This window comes from Equus asinus, chromosome 13, assembly GCF_041296235.1.
Source record: "Equus asinus isolate D_3611 breed Donkey chromosome 13, EquAss-T2T_v2, whole genome shotgun sequence".
Classification (NCBI taxonomy): Eukaryota; Metazoa; Chordata; class Mammalia; order Perissodactyla; family Equidae; genus Equus; species Equus asinus.
Genome location: NC_091802.1, coordinates 17,944,004 through 17,962,731, shown reverse-complemented (window position 1 = coordinate 17,962,731; position 18,728 = coordinate 17,944,004). Strand labels below are relative to the sequence as shown.

The window sequence follows — 18,728 nt, the reverse complement described above, 5'->3', positions numbered from 1 at the left end:
TCTGCTGAGTCCCAGAGACCAGGGTGCCCAGGCAGGACTTGCTCTCAGGTTCCCTGGCTCCCGGGAGCTTTCTTTTTTGCACTTGGAGCTCAGAGTTGGGTGGAAAAGCATTGCTTAATAACAGAGAAAGCGGAAAAGCATGGCGGCTCAGTGGACCCTGGCCTTCTTTCAAACCTCCTGAGGCTGTTTTGTCTTTAGCCCGTGGCCCAGGAGGCCACCTGGGGTGCTCTGCCCACTGGCTGTGCTGGGAGATCCTGGCCATGCCACCTCCTGTGAGAAGGAACGACCAGCAGCCAAGGGACTCTGGGCATTGGCCTGGCCGCGAGTTATGTCCATGCGTTGAGTAGGGAAGGAGTGGATAGACACATGGTGAGTGTGCTCTGCCTACTCTGTCTGGGGGGGGGAGGGGTGTGTTTTAGATAAGCAAGGTGTTCCCAAAGGCTCAATTTGATTTTCCATCCTTTTCCGTGACCAAATATGCCATGAGAATCACTAGGGGTTGCCAGGGATGCACCGTCAGGACGGTTCTTCTGCAGTGACGAGGCCTTTGGCTGTGTCAGCCTCTCCGTAGCTGCAGAGTTGAGGTTCCAGAGCTTAAAGAGCTGCACCCCATGCACAGCTCTTTAGCAGGCAGGGCCCGGACCCTGGGCAGTTCTGGTCTGGCCTACCTGACAGAGTCCCCGATTGCTGACACTCTTCTCAGAGGGGTGGGTGGGTCAGTGGTGGGGTGGCCAGGGCTCAGTTTGGCCGAGTTAGACTATGACCTGTTCAGGGTCCTCCCACCTGGCACGTGGTGGATATCGATTCAATGATGGATGAATGAATGAATGAATGAGTAATGAATGAGAATGTCGTCTCTAGGCTCAGCTCTGCCATTGGCTGCTCAGTGACTTTGAGCAAAGTGTTCCTATCCCGGGCCTCAGGCAGGCCTTAAACAAAGCAGATATTCAGAGAGTGTGAATGGACAGACAGAAAATCACCTTCTCATTCTCTGAGGACCTCTGCCTTTCCAACCCACAGCTTTGGGTTAGGATGGTTACAGAGCAAGATGAGAACACACATAAGGAATGCAGGGGCTGCAGAGCCATTGATCTTAAGGGGACTCTCCCATGCCTGCTTCTCACAGTTCCCCCGTGATGTGCCACCCTCCCCGCCCCCTCACCTACCCTCTGCATGGGCCCCCGTCTCTCTGGGCTCCCATGCACTGCCCCAGCCCTGCTGGTTCTCTCTGTGCCTGTCTGTGGACAGGGACTTCTGCGGGCTTCCTTTCTGCAGCCCTCATGGCCTCACAGCGACCTTGCTCTGCCCCGCCACCTTCCCTCCCGCTCTGCCCCTGCGGGGCCCGCTCTGTGCTCTTCTCTGGGGCTGAGAAGGAGCATTCTCGGCAGACCCCAACCATGTCCCTCCCGGCCCTCGTCCTCAGCACCATCCAGGCTCATCTCGGGCTCCCCGCTCCAGCACCCAGGACTCCCTGGGTGGCCTCTTGGGACTCTCCCCTCCCCCCTCACTCCCAGTCTGTCCTTGCTGGGCTGCGGTGGTCTTGGTCTAGCTGGCTGCTCAGAAACCCCCTTTCCTGGCTTAGAGTTATTTGGCTAGAGGACAGGGACAGGAAATTGGGGTTCTAGTCCATGCTGGGGGGAAGATGAAAGTTGTTCCAGTGGGAAAAAGGAGGTCACCCCAGAGAAGCAGCAGCCGCATTCTGAGCTTCTGAGAAAGAGCCTTCCTCCTTGTGTTCACAGGCTGGAGGATTTGCCTGGAAGCTGTCCCTACCCCCAGCTGTCACCAAGGCAGCATGGTAGCAGTCCCTGCCTCTCCCGCCCACACAGCTCAGGCTGCATATATTCCCTGTTGACCTTTTTTCCGCCAGTGATGCGGCTGCCGATCACTTTAACCTGATTTTGCCTTAGTCACAGCTGTGCTGGGTGGCTGGTCCCGGCCACCCCAGGTGTATACCCCTCCCCAGGTATAACCCAGGGTCCTGCCCTGCATCTCTCTGGGGATGGCCCCTCTCGTTCCTCTGGCAAAGAGCCTGGAGAGGGGATGAGGGCGGACGGGACAGTCTGCTAGGAATGTTTTTAATTCTGAAGGCGGCGACATCTGTTTGTGTGGGCCTCACCGCCCAGGCTCTGTTTATCCAGACAGGGGGGCTCTCACGTCCTCAGAGGCGGGTTCTGCCAGGTGTGGCTGGCTGGAAAGGATGGACAGAGGGAGGAGGGGGTGCAGTCACTTCCTGGGTGGCCAGGACAGCCTGAGCCTTGCCCATCCAGCAAAGATGAGGAAGGGTCCTTGGTGGGCTGGAGGGACCAGAATTCAGACTCCTGCTTTTGAGGAACTTGCTGGGAACATGTGTCCTGCACAAACCGTGCTGCAGCCTGCTCCTAGACCGCTGATTCCAGGAAGGAGTGAGTCAGGCTTGGGGAAGAGGAGGCAAGTCTGTGCTGTCCCCAGAGAGAGCCCCCAGCCCACGGTGAAGGAGAGAAAGATGAGCATCTCCAGGGAGGAGCCGCCCAACTCGGCTACCCATCTGCTAAGGCGCTTCTGTCGCCATGGGGACCAGTTGGCCATCTTTCATCCAATCGGAGCTTGCTTTACCCAGACAAGTGTTGAGCCTGGGGTTCCTAAGACAGACAAGTGTAGGGCTGTGGGAACAGGATCTAAACTGCCCCCCTTCTCCCACACAGCCAGCAAGGGGGGCACATCTTGCACGACATTCCCCCAAACTGCACCCTGTGGAATGTGACCCAGATAGAGGGAAGAGAACCTTAGAAAGCCAGCGAGGAGCCAGTTTTGAAGTTAACCAGCCATTGGTGCCAGGCGCTGACCGTGTGTCTGCAGCGGCTGAACGTGGTCAGCAATTTTAATGGCACCTTACCAGCTGGTTACACAACCAGCAGTTGCACATAGCTGAAGGGATGCAGAGTGAAGCCAGAGTGGATGGCATTTTTCCACAGCTCTTCAGGCCCGTGCCAACCCATCCTCCTCCAGGAAGCCTTCCCTGATTCCTCTGGCTAGAAATTTTCTCTCATCTTTCGTGGCACCCTATCTGTACTATTCTTATGGCATCACACTGGGTTTGTTGAGGGCAAAGACCGTGCTTTGTCCATCTGGGTATGATGCCTGGTAGGTGCACAGTTGATATGTGCCAGATTCGTGAATGCCTTTCTGTTTCCTCTTAAGAGGCGTTTATGCCCATGGCTCCTCTCCTCTCTTGGCTGTCAGCTTTGTCAAGTGGAGACTTTTGATTTACCTCTGTGATTCTTCAGCCCCTCCCCCAGGGTCAGGCACCTAGCCAGGCCCTCAGTGAATGGGATGAAGAAATGAAGACTGGAGGAATGAGCCAAGCCTTCCTGGAGGAAATGGGTTTTGTGGCAGCCGGGGTAGGGAAGCTGCCTGGTTCCTGGTGGGGCTGGAGGAGGACTCTTCAGAGATGGCACCCAGGTGCCCTGGGAGACGCAGGTGAGCAATGGGTCAGGGAGGGCGGCTCAGGCCTCCGCTGGGCAGGGGACAGAGGTGTGTCCCTGCCTCTGTGGGTCTCTTCTCCCCTTGGGGAGTGCTGAGAAGGCTGTGTGGCTCAGCCCCGTGTGGCTGCAGTGGCTTTGGGTAACTTTGGCTCAGGAATGAAGAGGCTCTGTGCAGCCTTTGCTGCCCAGCCCTGTCTGCACTCTGCACAAGAGGGTGTGGAGGGTGGCATCCTGGAAGAGATGGGGCTGGCCTGGCCACCCTGCAGGGACACCCAGAGCCCAGCAGAGCCCCAGGACCCTGCCTCCACCAGCCAGGCAGAGGGGGTTGCAGGACCAGCTCCTGCCCCACCAGATGTCACAGCGGTAAGGGCGTCGGAGACCTCTGTTCACTGCCCGGCCTGGCCCTGGGCAAGGTGCTTGCCTTCTCTGTGTCCTTAGTTTCCTAAGTGGGAAACGGGGACGCTAGTACTTACTTCATAAGTTTGAGGGAACATTAGGTGAGTTAATCCACGCGGAGGTTTAGCATGGTGCCTGTTGAATAGTAAACGCTCGGTAAAGGGCAGCTCTTATCGTGACCAGGTCCCAGCTATCTGTGCTGAAGCCACCCCTTTCTCAAAAGGCACCAAGGGCTCTGAGCTTAAACCCCAAGCCCTGTATTCTGGTTGAGACCCAGCAGGAGCACTCCAGATGCCAAGGGCTGCTTCTGTGCCCTGACCCCCCTGCCCTTGGGTCAACCACGAAGGGTCCTGACCCAGCTCTTTTTCCTGAATCCAAAGAACCAGCCCCACTTCAGCGAGGCCCAGCAGTCGTGAGCACCAGGGGCTTTGGAAGGGACCTGTCCCTCCCCAGCTTCAGTTGCGTGACTTCAGGAAAGAACGTCACCTCCCTGAGCCCCAGGCCTCACAACTCTCAAACAAGGACAATACCACCATCATCACAAAAGTTGCGAGGCTTAAATGCAGTCAGATATTTGAAAGCCTTTTGCGTGGGACCCAGCTCATGGTTGGCATGTGGAAATATTGGTTTCCTTCCTACCCCGTGCCTGGCTCTGCAGTGGTGTGACAGCTTGGGCACCGCTGAGTATCGTGTATGCTAACTTGAGGTTCAGGCCTTTCCCTTATCTCTGAACACCATGCTCTAACTCGGTGTTGTTATCTTGCAGAATGATTCAGTTCTCACTCTGGTTAGTGTTCGTTCACCAACTTGAGGGGGAAGAACAAGGTCTTACTTCTGTCTCCCAAGGCACCCAGCACAGACAAAGTGGCTGACTGCCCCTTGGCCCAGAGGTGGGCATCCTCTGCATCTGGCACCACAGGCCTTTTGGGGGCCATGGTCAAAAGTGGCCATGTGAGGAGCACCTCTTGCTAGAAATGTGTGACCAGTATCATCCTTGGCTTTTGCTCATATCCCAGGAGATGGCCCATAGTGGCCAACACCCTCTGAGGCTGCTGAAACCCAGGAAGCTGCCCCCCCTAGGGAGCTTTTTCACTCTTTACATTCCCACAAGAGTTTGTGAGTGGCTGGCCCTATCACCAAGCTGGCATAGAGGGGGTGCCTTGGGGTGGGGTTGGGGGCTGGGGAGGTAGAACTCCAGGGCAGTGGGAGGGTGCCCGCCTTGGCCGGGGTGAGGGCTGCTGTTGATGGCCAGAACGCAGCTCCTGCCCCTGAGCCCTAGCCCCTGTGGACCCCCTCTGGCTTCCCCCAAGCCTCCCTCGGATGCCGAGGCCCCAGGGAGCAGCCAGGTGGTGAAAGGGTTAACCGGGGATCTAGAGGAAAAGGGACTGGATCGCATTTAGCTGCTTGTCAAACTTTATTTAGTAGGGGCTGGAGGGAGGGGCGACGGTCGGTGAGGAGAGCCCCAGCCTGTCAAGAGTTAAACCCCGGAGGTTGGGTTTTTGGAGGGGGCAGCCTCCAGCGCCTCCTTTGAGTCACTTCCTTCGGTGCAGGCGGGAGGCGCCCCGCGCGGCCTCGGGCAGTCCGTGGCGCACGCACCCCGGCGTCCCTGTCCCGCCAGCCGCCGGGACCAGCAGGCAGAGGAAAGGCCCGGGCCGCATGTGCCCCTCCAGCCGCGCCGTCTCCGGGGAGGGGAGGAGAGAGTGGAGCCTCGCACCATGCGCTTCCCTGCCCGGCTCGAGTAACAGCCCGGCCGCCTGCTGAGCGCTCCGCGCGCTCCCTCTCCGCGCGGCTCCTGCCGAGCGCCGCCCGCGCGTCCCCGGAGCTGGCCCCGCAGGCCGGGTCACCGTCGGGGCCGGGCCCTGCCGCTGCCGCCGGCATGACCGACGTCCTGCCTCAGCCCGACTGCAGCCTGAAGGCGGTGTGCGAGCCCCTGGAGCGCTGCTGCCTGGATCGGCTGGAGGAGCCAGGGAGCAAGCGGCCCCCCAACACGGGCGCCCGGCTCTGGGGCCGGGTGCGCAGCAAGCTGCTCCGCCAAAAGGTGCTAGCGGGGGACCAGGGATGCCGGAGGGGGTGCACTGGAGGGACTGAGGGAGGGCTGGGGGCTGCTGGGGCCGCTCTGCCCCCGTCCCTCTGGAGCTCCGTTACAGCTCCTGCGTGACTGTGGAGTCCTAGGACAGAGGTGGGGTATGTGTGTGGGTCTGCCCTAAGTGGCCTTAATTTGATGATTAATGCTGGTTGCTGCCCCCACCCCCGTCCCTGGCTGCTTTCTCTGCATCTGTCCCTGTCTTGGGAAAAGGGGGGTTGTCTTCTGTGGGAGAGGACTCTATCTGCCTCTTTTCTGAGTCTATACCAGCAGGAATATGAACAGACTAGGTGAGGGGCCCCTGGGTCTCAGTGCCCAGCTCAGGCCCGATCCCGCTGCATCCAGTGGACAGTGCTGGCTGCTGCTTTGCTGACGGGCCCTGGCAGAGGCGCCTCAACCCCATCAGCCATGTGGGGTTTCTTGTGCAGGCCTGTGGGCCTCGTTCCCCAGCAGGGAGGGAGGGGAGGGCTCTGGGGAGGTAGCTGAGTCTGGGGGCTGTAGGGGCTGCCTCTTCAGGGACCACCCAGATGGCTGCTGGCCCAGTGCCAATTAGGCACCAGGCAACTCCATCAGTGTGCCAGGGGTTTCCTGACCCAGCAGGCAGCTTAGACCAAGCTATGCCGGGGCAGACTGCCCGTCCGCCTGCAGCCCCAGACCTGGGTGGGATTAAAATTGGAGATAGAAGTTGACTGTCCTGCAGCTGGGCAGGCTGCCTCGGGGCTGGCTTTGGGCTCTGGCATCGGGCGTCCAAGGAAGAGCCAGACCCAGCTTCTAGCACACAATAAGCGCTTGATGACTGCAGACCGGATTAACCGCCCAAGCAAGGGCTGTGTCCGTCCCTTGAGGCAGTGATAAGGGAATCTTTGGCCAGTCTGAGTGGCTGATGGGGACTTGCAAGCCCTCCTGTAGCTCAGAGGGGGACCCTTTACACAAGTCCTCATTGCCAGCCAGCATGGAGGCTCCTGGCACCTGCTGAGAGGAAGTGATCTTGGATCCGTTGGCTCCTTGTCTAGGTTCATCCCCTGCCAGTGGGGCATACTTGACCTCCCAGAAATGACATCAGTCCTGGAAAGTGCTGGGCAGGGCAGCAACTTGAGCTGTCCTGCATTGGCCCCTGTGTCACCTTCAGCCTCTCCAGGGACCTGGCTAGCAGAGCCCTGCTGGCCTCAGCTGCTCCCAGAGCCCCTCTGTGCTGAGGCAGCTGTCTGCCCAGCAGCATGGAGTCATCCTTCCCCCCCCACCCCCAGCCCCTGCTGAGGCCAGCAGACACCAGCCCAGCCCAGTCCCAAACCTCGAGGTTGGCAAGAAACTGACCCAGCAGGTCCTGGTCCAGTGCCAGCCAAACATACCTATTCCCATTTACCTGCCCCTTTGGGGAGGTGCCTGGCAGGTAGGGGACAATTTTTAGACCCTAGAACCTCAGACTTTCCATTCTTTCTCTGTACATTTGTGACTGGAAAAATCAAGACGCCACTCCAGGAACTCTTCAGAGCTTTGCCTCTGATGGTATCTGATAGCACTGTGTCCGATGGTGCTCACCGGGCAGGGGTGGCGGGCCAGCCAGGCGCTGGGCTGCTGCGCTGATTGGCGTCAGTGCAACTGCAGGGTGGCTCTGGCACTGGTGTGTGGCAGGTGATTCAGTCCTCTAGCCCCTGCTGTGTGACAAAGTATGTCGGTGTCACAGACACAAGGGTCTGGACTGTGAGTGACAGAGGGATGTTCATTCACCCTGCTGTGCCTGCCTTGCTGTGCCCAGGCTGGTGGGTGAGCAGGTGGGCTCATGGGGCCAGGCCCACTGCCCATTCCCCCTCTTTCTTCAGCTGCATTAACCTATTTTTTTCAGTGCAGCAGGCTCCCTGCCAGGCAAGGGGGCTGGGATCAGGCAGCAGCCTAGGTGGGGTGGGGGAAGGGTGCCAGGCACTGCCCAGCCTGGCAGGAGGGATCTCCTCGTTAACTCATTAACTTTGCCCTGAGGATTTGATGCTGTGGACGCCCAAGACACCTGTGGCCCACCTGCTCCCATTTAACTAAAGAGTCATTAAATGCTGGGGGTGGGGGGTGTTATGTGACTCATCTGGGGACCCCATGCTGGGACTGAAGAATCTGTTCAGCGGGAAAAGTCCCAGTGTTAATCTGTGGGGCCTCTGATCCCAAGAGTCTGCAGTTGCTGGAAGAGGGGAGGCCGGGACCATGCAGGGTCTCCTCTGGGTCCCAGGGGCTACGGTTGGGGTTGCTCTTGTCCCCAAGGAGAGTTCTGGGGCTGAAGCTTCATTGAGGCCTCTGCCGTGGCAGTTGGTCTGTTGTGCAAGCATTCAGCAAGAGGAGACACGTGGCATTTGGGTTTGTGGGCTCTGCCAGTGCTCCCGGCGTTTTACTCCGCATTCCTACTTTCCTTTTCCTCTTTTTTTTTTTTTTGCTTCAAATCACCCTCCAGGAGCCCAGGCTCAGGGCCTCCTCCCATCCTGCCTGCTTCTAGATCCTGAGGTTGCAATTTGGAGGGAGAGGGGCTGAAAGAGAAATCCCACCTCCCACCCCCTGAAGCATCCAAAGGTTTGAAGGGGGTCACTTGTGGGAGCCATAGAGGGCCTCAGAGGGCCCCAGGGAGGCCAGGCCAGAAGCATTTGTCTAGGGGGGAGCCTAGGCCCCTGCTGTCGCACTGCAACCCAGGCAAAGATGTCCCGACCCAGAGCAGGCCAGATACTGGCCAAGGCGGGGACTCCTGCTGAACTGGCAGGGTCCAGGGGAGTGGGGGAGAGTCAAGGGCAGTTCCTGATGGCCTTGTCTCTGCTTCAAGGGGGTGCCACGTGGGTTTGAGAAACCTTGCCTCCAAAGAGCTTCCCTCAAGAAGCTGTAGGCTGACAAGGGAACCGAGGTGTTTCCTCTGAGCCCCCGAGTGAGTCCACCTGCTCTGTGATGGGCTTTGCTGCCCTCTACTTCTAAGGAGGGTCAGAGGCGTTACCTGAGGGAGGACAGGATAGGGAGCCCCCTTTGGGCCACTTGTCTGGGGAATTTGGGGGCTCAGGAGGGTCCCTTTCTTTGCCATCTTCATTGTGACCACAGGACAGCTCCTAGTCCCTCCCAGAGTCTGTCATTTAACTCGACAGTTCTTCCTAACAGGTAGCACCAGGTATGCAAACCACGTGCATATCCCCAAGCCTCACTCAGCCGTTCACTGGCTGTTCCAGGCGCAAAGGGTACAAGGGTGCTATAGTGTAAGATGTAGACATGTCTTGGGCTCCTTTACTTTATTTCATAATCTTGCTCTGGGCATCAAGAAAGATCTTGAAACCTCATGTAACAGACGTCTATCCTGCCCTGGCTGCCCGTGGTCCTGCCCCCGCTTCCCCTGCCCTGCCCCCTCCACCTTATTTGCTAGAGGGAAAGGACCTGCATCGGTGTCTTCACCATTCACAGACACTCACACCCCCACTGTGATCCCTCAGCTGTAGGAAAGGGGCAGTGGTGCCTCACCCTGGGGCTGGAGACGCCTGTGGCCAGCCCATTTCCTCCTGGACTTCTGTGTGGGCCAGGATTGTGACCAGGCCAACTGGAGGGCTGGAAGAGGGAGTAGATGACCTGCGTTCTTCTAGAGTGAGGACCTCACTGGGGCCACAGGGGTGGTCTCCTGACCCCCAGTGCTTCCGCTTCTCTGCTGAGCCAGCTCCCCTGGAAGGCCTGTTTGATTCCTCGACTCTGAGAATCTCGAAGGTGGTGGAGCCCCCACCAGACACAGCCACCCCCATGCACAAACTGTGAGCCGTGTCAGAGAGGGTTGCAGATCCCAAGGTGGGAACCCATGCTCTAAGTGAGCTTGGCGAGGTGCTGTTTCTTGGCTCCTGAGGAGGTTAGAAGGGGCCCTGGCCCTCTCCGTCTCCATGGTCCATAGGTGGCTTGGCCAGGCAGCCATGCTGGGCTTGGTGCCCCAGCTTTTGGATGGCCCAGGACCAGGAGGAGCTGAGCCTGCCAACCAAGGTGGTTCCTAAAAGGCCTAAGCTGCCTGAGCCCAGTAGAATCCAGTAGTGTCCAGAATACAGAAAGATCCAGAAGCACTGAGACCCCAGGAGGGCAGACATTTTGGAAAGAACCCAAAAACTCCTGCAGGTGCTGGTTTAGGGGAGTTGCCAGGCGTTGGTCAGGGAGCACAGTCTGGAAAGGCCCAGCCCTCTGCTGTGTGGCCTCGCCAGCTGCCTGCATTGCCGGGAGCTGGTCAGCAGGTGCTTTTTGGCTTCCGTTTCCCTATCAAATCGTGCTGGGGGCAGGAAGGGTGTTTGTGTTCTGACAGCTCCCTGGCACCCTAGAGGAACATACATCCCTGTGCCTGGAACCTGCCTGCCCAATCCCCGAGAGAAAGCCAGAGTCAGTCCTGGGTCCCAGTGAGGCTTAGACTGAGGCCCATTGTCCGTGGTCCCCAGCATGGGCCTTAGAGGTGGGAAGTGACCCTGGGAGCTGCCCTTGGGATTCCTCTGCAGGGAACCTGGAGCGCCCTAGAACCCCACAGTGATTTCTCTGGTTCTGCTTTGGCTGAAAAAGAGTGCAACTGACTACAAGCCAGATGCTAGAACCATCTTTCTCCTGGACAGTGACCCCAGCCAGGGTTGGTCCTCAAGTGGGCATAGCCAGAGCAGTGACAGCCACAGCTCCCCTTCCCATCAGATGCCTGAATGCCTCCTCCATGCTCTGGCTTCCTCCTTGAGCACCCCCAGCCCTCAGGTTCGTGTGGCACAGGATGCCAGAGAAGGGAGGACACCAGGCTGGTAGGGGTCAAGAGGCCTCGTTTTCCTAATCCTGACTCTACTGTCTTAACTTGCTGTGTGACCTTGGGCAAATCTGTTCGCCTCTCTGGCATCAGTACAATGAAGGAGCTGAACAGGATGATCTCCTAGATCCAGTTCATATGATGATTTTGGCCGTATCTCAAGATTCCTATTCCTAAGCCTTAAACTCTCAACACACTGGGAATGTCTGGGTGGGAGAGGTCACAGGGCTGCCCCTGGGCCGAGGCCAGCCATTCACTGAACGCAGGAGAAGAGAGGCGAGCAGGAATGTGGGCCGCCTTGACCCCTGTCCTGAAGGAGCCCTGGCAGAAGCATTGCTCTCTCCATCCCCCACGTGCCAATTCATTCATCTGGTCCCCGAATGTTGATGGGCACCTTCATGTGCTGGGCACTCCAGAGGTGGCCCAGGCAGAGAGGCCTCGCTCTCATGAGCTTTCCGTCTCTAGGAGTCGTCAGGCAATGAAGAAGATCATGTCAGGCCGGATGAGTGCTGTGAAGAAAATAAAATTGGGTAATGGAGTAGAGAGTAAGGCGGAGGGGAGAGGGCTTGCTTGAAGAGATCATTTTGAACTAAGATTTAAGTGACAAGAAGGATTCTTGAAAGATCCGGGGACAGTGTTCCAGACAGAGGAAATGGCCAGGTGAAGACCCTGCAGCTAGGGCGGCTGTGGTGCGTTCAGAGGCAGACAGAGGCCACGTGGAGGGAGGGAGTGGGCGGTGGCCAGGCTGTGTAGGGCCTTGCAGGCCACGACAAGGAGTTCGCTTTTCATCCAAGTGCAGCGGGAGCCCCCAGGGAGCTTAAGCACAGTTTTGGTGATGCTGACACACTTGAGCACGTGCGAGGACCAGGCACCATTCCTAGCCCTTTGATGTGACTTAGGTGATAACCTCCCAGGTGCTGTTATTATCCACTCCATTTCACACATGAGGAAACTGAGGCACAGAGAGGACACAGGTGAGGTCACTTGAGTGGCTTTTGTGCAGGAGCCAGCCCGGCCCCGAGCAAGTACTCAGCCATGATGGCACCTTGCCAAGGAGGCGGCCTAGGGCCCCCGGGGGTGTGTGGCTGTTGCCCAGTCGTCCAGTTGGACTTGGAGTCATCCAGGGTTCCAAGCGGTCATGGAGTCCGTTGGTCAGGGCTGCGTGCCCTGGATGGGGTGCTGCTGGAGGTGGGGGTCTCAGCCAGGAGCCTTGTTACATGTGGTACCCAGCCTAGTGTGCTGTGCATAGAAATGGACACATTGGTAACTTGCGATGCTGTCTAGTGACTGTGAGACTCGTGGCATGTGGGGCCCAGGGAAGAGCCCACCGAGAGGCTCCTCACAGCGGGCACAGGCGGCACAATAGTCAGCGCCTCTTGTTCTCACTAACAGGCTCTCTGCCCAGGTGGCGTTCATGGCCTGGGCGGGATGAAGTCAGCTTCAGAGAAAGACTTTCATAGTACTCACCAAACCACTTGGAGTCCAGAGGGAGGCCGCCAGTCCTGAAGGCCCTTGGCCTTGCCGTGGCAGCTCACATGAAACTTCCCAGTCAGGACCTCAGGTAGCCTCTCACCTTCGACCTTGACCTCTAAGGTGGCCCCTTCCCTTTGGGGACAGGGCTGCTGGGGGCTGCCTCTGTGTAGCTTTGGCCTGGACCAATTCCTTTTCCCAAGAGTGTCCCTGTCCTTGCTACCCTGGTGCCCCCAACATGGCCCTGTGCTGGGGCGAGGCCACTTTCTGGCTGTTAGTTTGAGGCCTGGCTCTGGGGTGAAGTGTCCAGGCTGTGGGGCAGGGAAGGGGGTGGTAGGTGGGCCATTTCTGAGCAGGATGGGGTCCCGGGGCTCTGGGAGAGATGTGCCCAGCCTTGGGGGCTCCTAGAGCTGCCCAGGTTTGAGTTCTGTCTGCAGCTGTGCTGGCTCAAGGGCTAAAATGTGGCAGGCACAGGGCAGCTGGAATTCGGAGTGCTGGGGAAGGCAGGTCTCGGTGGGTGCCACGAGGCTAACCTGGCTTCAATAAAAGCCGCATTCAGAGCCGCTAAACCCTTTCCATATGTGGGCCCGGGGAACTTCAAAGTTCTGGGGAGGGGAGGGGGGCGGCAGGCCGGGTGAAGTGGCCTCACCCCCATGCCTGGCATGCAGAGTCAGCACAGCCTGCCGTGTGGCTGGCCTGGGGAAGGGGGCCTGGCCCCGCAGGGTGAAAGCTGGACGGGCAGACCTTGCTTGGCGTTATGGTGGGGGCCCCGGCCTTTGGGAAGATGGGGTGGGTTTACTGAGCCTGACCCCGGTCTCCCCTGACCCAGCTGCTGAGCTGGAAGCCAGGCTATGGGCCCTGGCATCCCCCTCCCACTCGGCCCTGCCTTTCCCTGTGTTCCTCTCAGAGCGGCCACGTTGACGGAATCCTCCAGACCCTCCCTGAGAGGGAGGAGAGGCAGGCTCTTGGCAGCTCCCTGTCCCCCAGTTGCCAGCTCTACCGTGCCTCTCACGCCTGTGGTCTGTCCCAATGACAGGCCGGCTTTGGTGTCCCAGGGGACCCAGCCCAGAGCATGTGGATGCACTTGGGAGAGGGCAGAGGAAAGGCAGCCCAGGGCCGCCACCGTGGCCACTGGCCTGGGAGGCACAGGAAGTGTCCCCACTGTCAGAAGGGACACTGGCTCGGGGCCTGGCCTCCTCAGCCCAGCGCTCGGCCTCTGGCAGGTGTCCCCAGAAACACGGCCAGACCCCTCCACCTTCTGTTCAGTGCCCCATTTTCCCTCAGGGTGACAACTTCAGTACACTGCATTCACTGCCCTTGCTGTTAAGAAGTGCTTAGTTTTGATTAGCCCTAAAAACAACCCTGAGCTTCGAGAAAGTCTACCCCACCACCCAGGACAGGCCCGGGATGCCAGGCCCTGGGCTCTGAAAGCCAAGTCTGGAGCCACGCTGGAGGAAAGAAGGGCAGAGCCAGGCCCAAGGGCATGGGAGGTCGGGCCCAGCCTGGGGCGTGGGCTCCTCGGGGCCTCAGGATCCCTGTGCTGTGGAAATGATAGGATGAGGCTCCAAGGGAAGGGGTTCAGTGCCGAGGGGCTGTGGGGAGGGTAGTGGAGGCCTGGGAGCCCTTGGGGCCCCTGATGCGTACTGTCTTCCTGGGTCCCCATCACCCAGTGAGCCCGTGCGTTACATCCCACAGTAACACGTGGACAGCTGCTCTGTGCCTGTGCCCCACTCCACAGCTTCTGTTCTGACTGCTTATCCCTACTGCCATAGTCGGGGCCACAGCAGGCTCCTCATTGCAGATTAAAGGAGCCCATGCGAGGGCCTGTGGGAGGGTGTGGTGGCGGAAATCACTAGACTTCTGGGCGAGCCGCATGGTTGTGGGAGTGTGGTGTACTAGGAAGACGGGCCCATAGTCAGAAGGACCTGGGTCTGAACATGGGCTCTGTGGCCTAGCAGCAGGAGCACAAATGGGGACCCCAAACTTGCTGTTGCCTCCAAAATCCCAAGCACTTGGAGGTGGCCATGAAAAGCCACCGAGCCAGAGGGAAGGAGAAGTGCCAGGGTCACCCACCCCAGGTGGCAAGGAGGAAGGGCATGGACCTCTCAGGGGACCGCTGAGGCTGTTCTTGAACTGAGGCGGTACCCACCATCTGGAGGATGCCCGGACGTGCACAGAGCACACTCCCCTGCCCTCGGATCCTCAGATCCTCTCAGCCCCCTGTGAGGCCGCTGGGGTGTTTCCTGTCCTAAACCTGAGGTTGCTGAGGCTGAGAAGGTGAGGCGGCCTCCCCACCTACCCACCAGATTCTCCCTGAGAACCCCCAGGCTCCTTACCTGGGGTGCAGGATTCCTACCAGGGGCCCAGCGTTCTGTTGCAAGGGACATGGTGGTTCTCTCGTGGGCATCAGTCCCAAAGGTCAGCTGTTTCTTCTTGGGAGAGGTCTGACTGTTTCTTCTTGGGAGAGGTCTGACTGTGCAGCCATGATCTGACTGAGTCTGAATGCAAAGGGAAAAAAGGACAGAGATAGGCGGCCTGCCCTCAGTGCCTGTGTATGGCCCACTCGTTCATAACCTTCTCCAGGATATTCTATGACCCGTTTCTGTCTCCTGCCTGTACCCTGCCTTGGGGGAGCCCCATTTGTGTGTGTTACCTGTGGGGTAAAGGAGGTACCCTCTGGGGGTCTCCCCCAACCTGGCCTTTGCAGCCCCATTTATCTCCCTCCCTCAGGTGATCTGACATCCCCCAGGTACCTGCTCCCCAGGGCCAGTGGATAGCGCCTCTCTGCTGGGACTGGAGGGTGAGCCATCAGGTGTTCCTGTCCACTGACGCCCCGGGGGCTGGCTCCTCCACCCCCAGCACTAATCTAATCAGGAAATAGCAGAGTCCACATTTCCCAGGGGTTATAAATAGCCACAGCAATTCAGGCAGCATCATTTCTCTGGAAAATGTGCCATGTCCCTCTCCACTCCGCACCCTCCCTTCTCTGTATTTAAATGATATCCTGAAATAGACTTGGTTTCTGGAGGCTGCTGGCCTCTTGGGAGAAAGAGCTTTGTTGTTGGGGCACCGAGGGGCCAGGCAGGCTTCCCTGCGTGGGTACTAGGGCCACACCTGTGGAGGGGATCTGGAATTCGGCAGTAGTAAAGATTCACAGTAAAACACAAAAGTGCCACCTTACCCAGACCTGGCCTCGGACAGGCTGGGGCGTGTGAAACAACTGTGAATGGTGCCAGCAGGCTGCGGAGGGACAGGGTCCTAGTGCCGCAGGAAAGCAGAGGGTGACTGAAGATTCCTGAGGCCTGGCGTTATCCAGGATGGCTTTCTGGAAGAAGCGGGGCTAGAACTGGGCTTTAGCATCAGGAGTCGCTTTTCCTGTCTCAGACGCTCCCAGAAAAACACAGTGCTGTTACTTGGCGGCTAGAACAGAAGCGACGGGGAGGAGGGATGGCAGTTGTACGGGGCGGCCTGCCAGCACCCAGGTCTGCCCGGGAAGCCAGACCACGTGCCGGGAGGCCTGATGTCTCTTTCTAGATAAATAATGGTGATAGCAGCTGCCTTGTGGCTGAGGGGTCAGATGCCAGGCGAGGTGCTTACATGTTCTCTTGCAGATTAACAGAGCAGGTGAATGAGGGGGACTTGATTTTGTCCCCCTTGCTCTCCCTTCGCAGGTATGTGGCATGAGCAAGTCTCATTCTCGCTGAGTCTCAGTGTCCTCAGAGCAGCTGGAAAGGCTTAAACCTCACAGGCTCCTGATGATGCTGAATTGAGATGCTGTCTGTAAAGGGTTTGTCATGGTGCCAAACTTAAAGGAAATGCTCAAAATCCATCAGTTGCTATTATTATTTCCCATCACAACCCTCTGAGGTAGGTATGGACACCCCCACGAGGAAACAGGTTCAAGGAGGTGAAGCGACTTGCCCAAATTCACACAGCTGAGTGGAAGAGCGAACATTTGGATCCAGATTGGTTTGTCTCTACTCCCTGCACTTTCTCCACTCAGGCTGTGTCCAGATGCGACTCTGGGACCCAGAGAGGGACCACTGGCTCAGCCCATGCTAGCTGCCAGCTCATGGGAGTCTGGGACGGAGGAGAGGCGATAGGTGACTCCAACCAGGTGCCTCGACCATGGAGTTGGCCGGAGGCTTATGCTGATGTCTAAAGAGACCTGCGTAAAAAGGGGTGGTCACTCCAGAATGTGTGTTCCCAGGGTAGCATCTCCCTCAGTCGGCACAGAGCAGTTGAGATCTCCCTGCTGCAGGTGGCCACTGCTGGAGGATGGGGCTGGGGACAGACCCAGGTGTCCAAGAACAGCATTCTGGATGAGATGGAGGAACTATAAGGGGCAGCCTGTGCTACAGGCCACCAAGGGTTTGGGACAAAAAGAAGTTTAGAGGGGAGGGAGGTTTCAGGGGCTTCCTTCTGACCCACTGGGACACTTGGCCTCCAGCTTTCTGGAGTAGACAGCCTGGGCGGCAGCCGGGCTGATGAGTCCCGCACGTGTCCTTCGTGTGTTTGGGGTGGTACTGGGCCGGGGAGGGGGCCGCTTGGCTCTCTCCACACTGCTCTCCCTCTCTCCTGCCCTCCATTCCACCCCTCCTCCGGCAGGGACTCGACCATTGAGGGCTGAGCCTGGGCCAAAGTGGCCCAGATGCAGACTCCAGACCCCATCAGGGGCTTGGGTGCTACCTGTCCCCAGCTGGTACGTGGGTGATAGAAGGTGTGGGAAGGACTTACATGGAGCTGTAGGAAGCCCCAGGGCCAAGCCCACCCTGGGCTGACCCAGATCTAGTTTTCCTCTGCAATGAGGAGCCTGTTAGAGCAGCAGCGTTCAAATGGTGGTGCCCATGCCCCTGGGGGTGCAGACTGTCTCCGGGGTCCCTGGGCAGGGAGAGTTAGGGGATCCTATTTGCAGATCTCCGACTCTACCATAGGTGCTGTCTGCCTGAGAAGGGCCTTTCGCCGTCACCTCCCTTCCTCTGCAGAGCTGCCCAGGGCTCCCTGCGGGGCTTGCCCGGCACCGAGGCCTCCTGGGTGGCCGACAGAGGGGCCGCTTGAAATGTGGGTGTATGTGTTGAGAAGGTGAAAGACTCTAACGGCCAGTGACAAATCCTTTCACGAGTCAGGTGTTTCCAGTTCTTTGCTTTCTGCAATCTGAGGGAAATCCTTGGCTGAAAGATCGCTTAAATTTTAGTAATAGGCATATACACAGTTTGAGGCAAATAACGAGGAAAGAGATTAAAGAATTGCATAACATTGCTATAATAAAACTATTTTCAGCCTCATCTACTTATTTATGTGAACAGGATGTTTCCTCCTTTAGGTCTTTGAAAACAAAACCAAAAAAAATTTGAGCAGAATTGACACTGAACCCCATTTCACCCCAGCAAAAATTCCTATCCGTATACATACATGGACTACAGGAGAAAAACATGCTCTTCCCATCTCATTAAGACAGGCAATTCCACCAAAACGGTCCCTTGCTGCTGAAAATTTATTAAAATTTGTAATGTGTTGGGTTTTTTAATTGTGTACTGCTAATCTTTGTAAGAACTAATCCAGAATAGGGTCTGAGTATTGGAGCCTGTGGTCTCAGGAAAATTTTCATTTCCATCTACACAGATATTTTTGTTGAGGCGAAATGTAATAGGGTGATGAATGAAAGACTTTAAAATATGAAAATATAAACTAGGACAAAATTATTTGGGAGAAATAGAATAGAAAGATAAATTCAAGGAGAAGCAGCAAAGCAGGGCTTCCACAAGGGGAGAAGGGCTCGCTCCTGGATTTCCAGTGGCTGACGGCCGGTATCAGATCGCTATGGTTTTTGGATTCCACTGACTACATTTAAAAGAATGATGTAACGGTTTTATTTTTAAGATGTAAATGTTTACATTATTCTGGAAATTATATTCTTTGCAACTATTTCAACTTGCTTTGGAAACATTCAGATGTTGACTGAAAAATGTGCCAGGGAGCGCCTGGGTTTTCAAAATTATTCTGTGGGTGCACAAGGGAAAACAGTTTGGAGGCGACTGAATTAGGGAAACGGAGGCCCACGCCATCCCACGTGAGTGGTGTCTCTGAGCCTCCCCTGTCCTCCCCTCCTCTCTGGGGCTCCTGCCCAATCCGGGGGCCTCCCCTACCTAGAGTCTGCCTCCTTGGGGGCCAACCGCTTCCGCTAGGTCATCTCATCGAGTTTTCACAGCAATCCAGCCAGGCAGGTTCTGTTGCTTGCTGTGATGAGCAGATGAAACAAGTGGGGCTTAGCGAGGTTACACCTTCCCAGGGTCACAGCTGGAAGCAGCAGAGCCTGGAGTTGGATCTGGGCAGCCTGACTCCCAGACTGGACACAGACCTCTACGTGCGCAGCTGCATCCCCTCCTGACAACTCCTGTTCATCACTGGTTGAGCTGGTCACTTACTATTTGTGAACCTCAGCATCTGCATCTGTGAAATGGGGTGATAATACTCATCGCACAGGGTGGTGGTCAGGAGTGAATGAGATGTGCTGGGCAAAAATGCCTAAGAGTATGCCCTACCTCCTTCACAGTGGGAGTCG

The 18,728-nt window shown here is 57.4% G+C and overlaps 1 protein-coding gene and 1 long non-coding RNA gene across 8 annotated transcripts in view; one reads left to right on the top strand and one right to left on the bottom strand.

Annotated features, from left to right (window-relative positions):
• Positions 1-18,728, top strand: part of ABR (ABR activator of RhoGEF and GTPase) — a 179,206-nt gene that overhangs the window by 151,056 nt on the left and 9,422 nt on the right. Inside the window, exon 17 of one of the 7 annotated variants that reach the window (XM_070482622.1) lies at positions 18,456-18,690. The exons of 4 other annotated variants lie outside the window; for them this stretch is intronic. In XM_070482622.1, the coding sequence (XP_070338723.1) occupies positions 18,456-18,554 (99 nt within the window). In that variant the 3' untranslated portion in view covers positions 18,555-18,690. Of the gene's footprint in view, positions 1-5,343; positions 5,896-12,088; positions 12,313-18,455; positions 18,691-18,728 lie in introns of those variants that run through there. 2 more of the 7 variants (XM_070482621.1, XM_014826912.3) reach the window with 2 other exon arrangements.
• Positions 9,155-14,996, bottom strand: LOC123276219 (uncharacterized). Its single transcript, XR_011493654.1, has 3 exons — positions 14,920-14,996; positions 14,503-14,664; positions 9,155-11,935 (listed from the first exon to the last, which is right to left on the bottom strand). It is a non-coding gene; the product is annotated as an uncharacterized lncRNA (long non-coding RNA).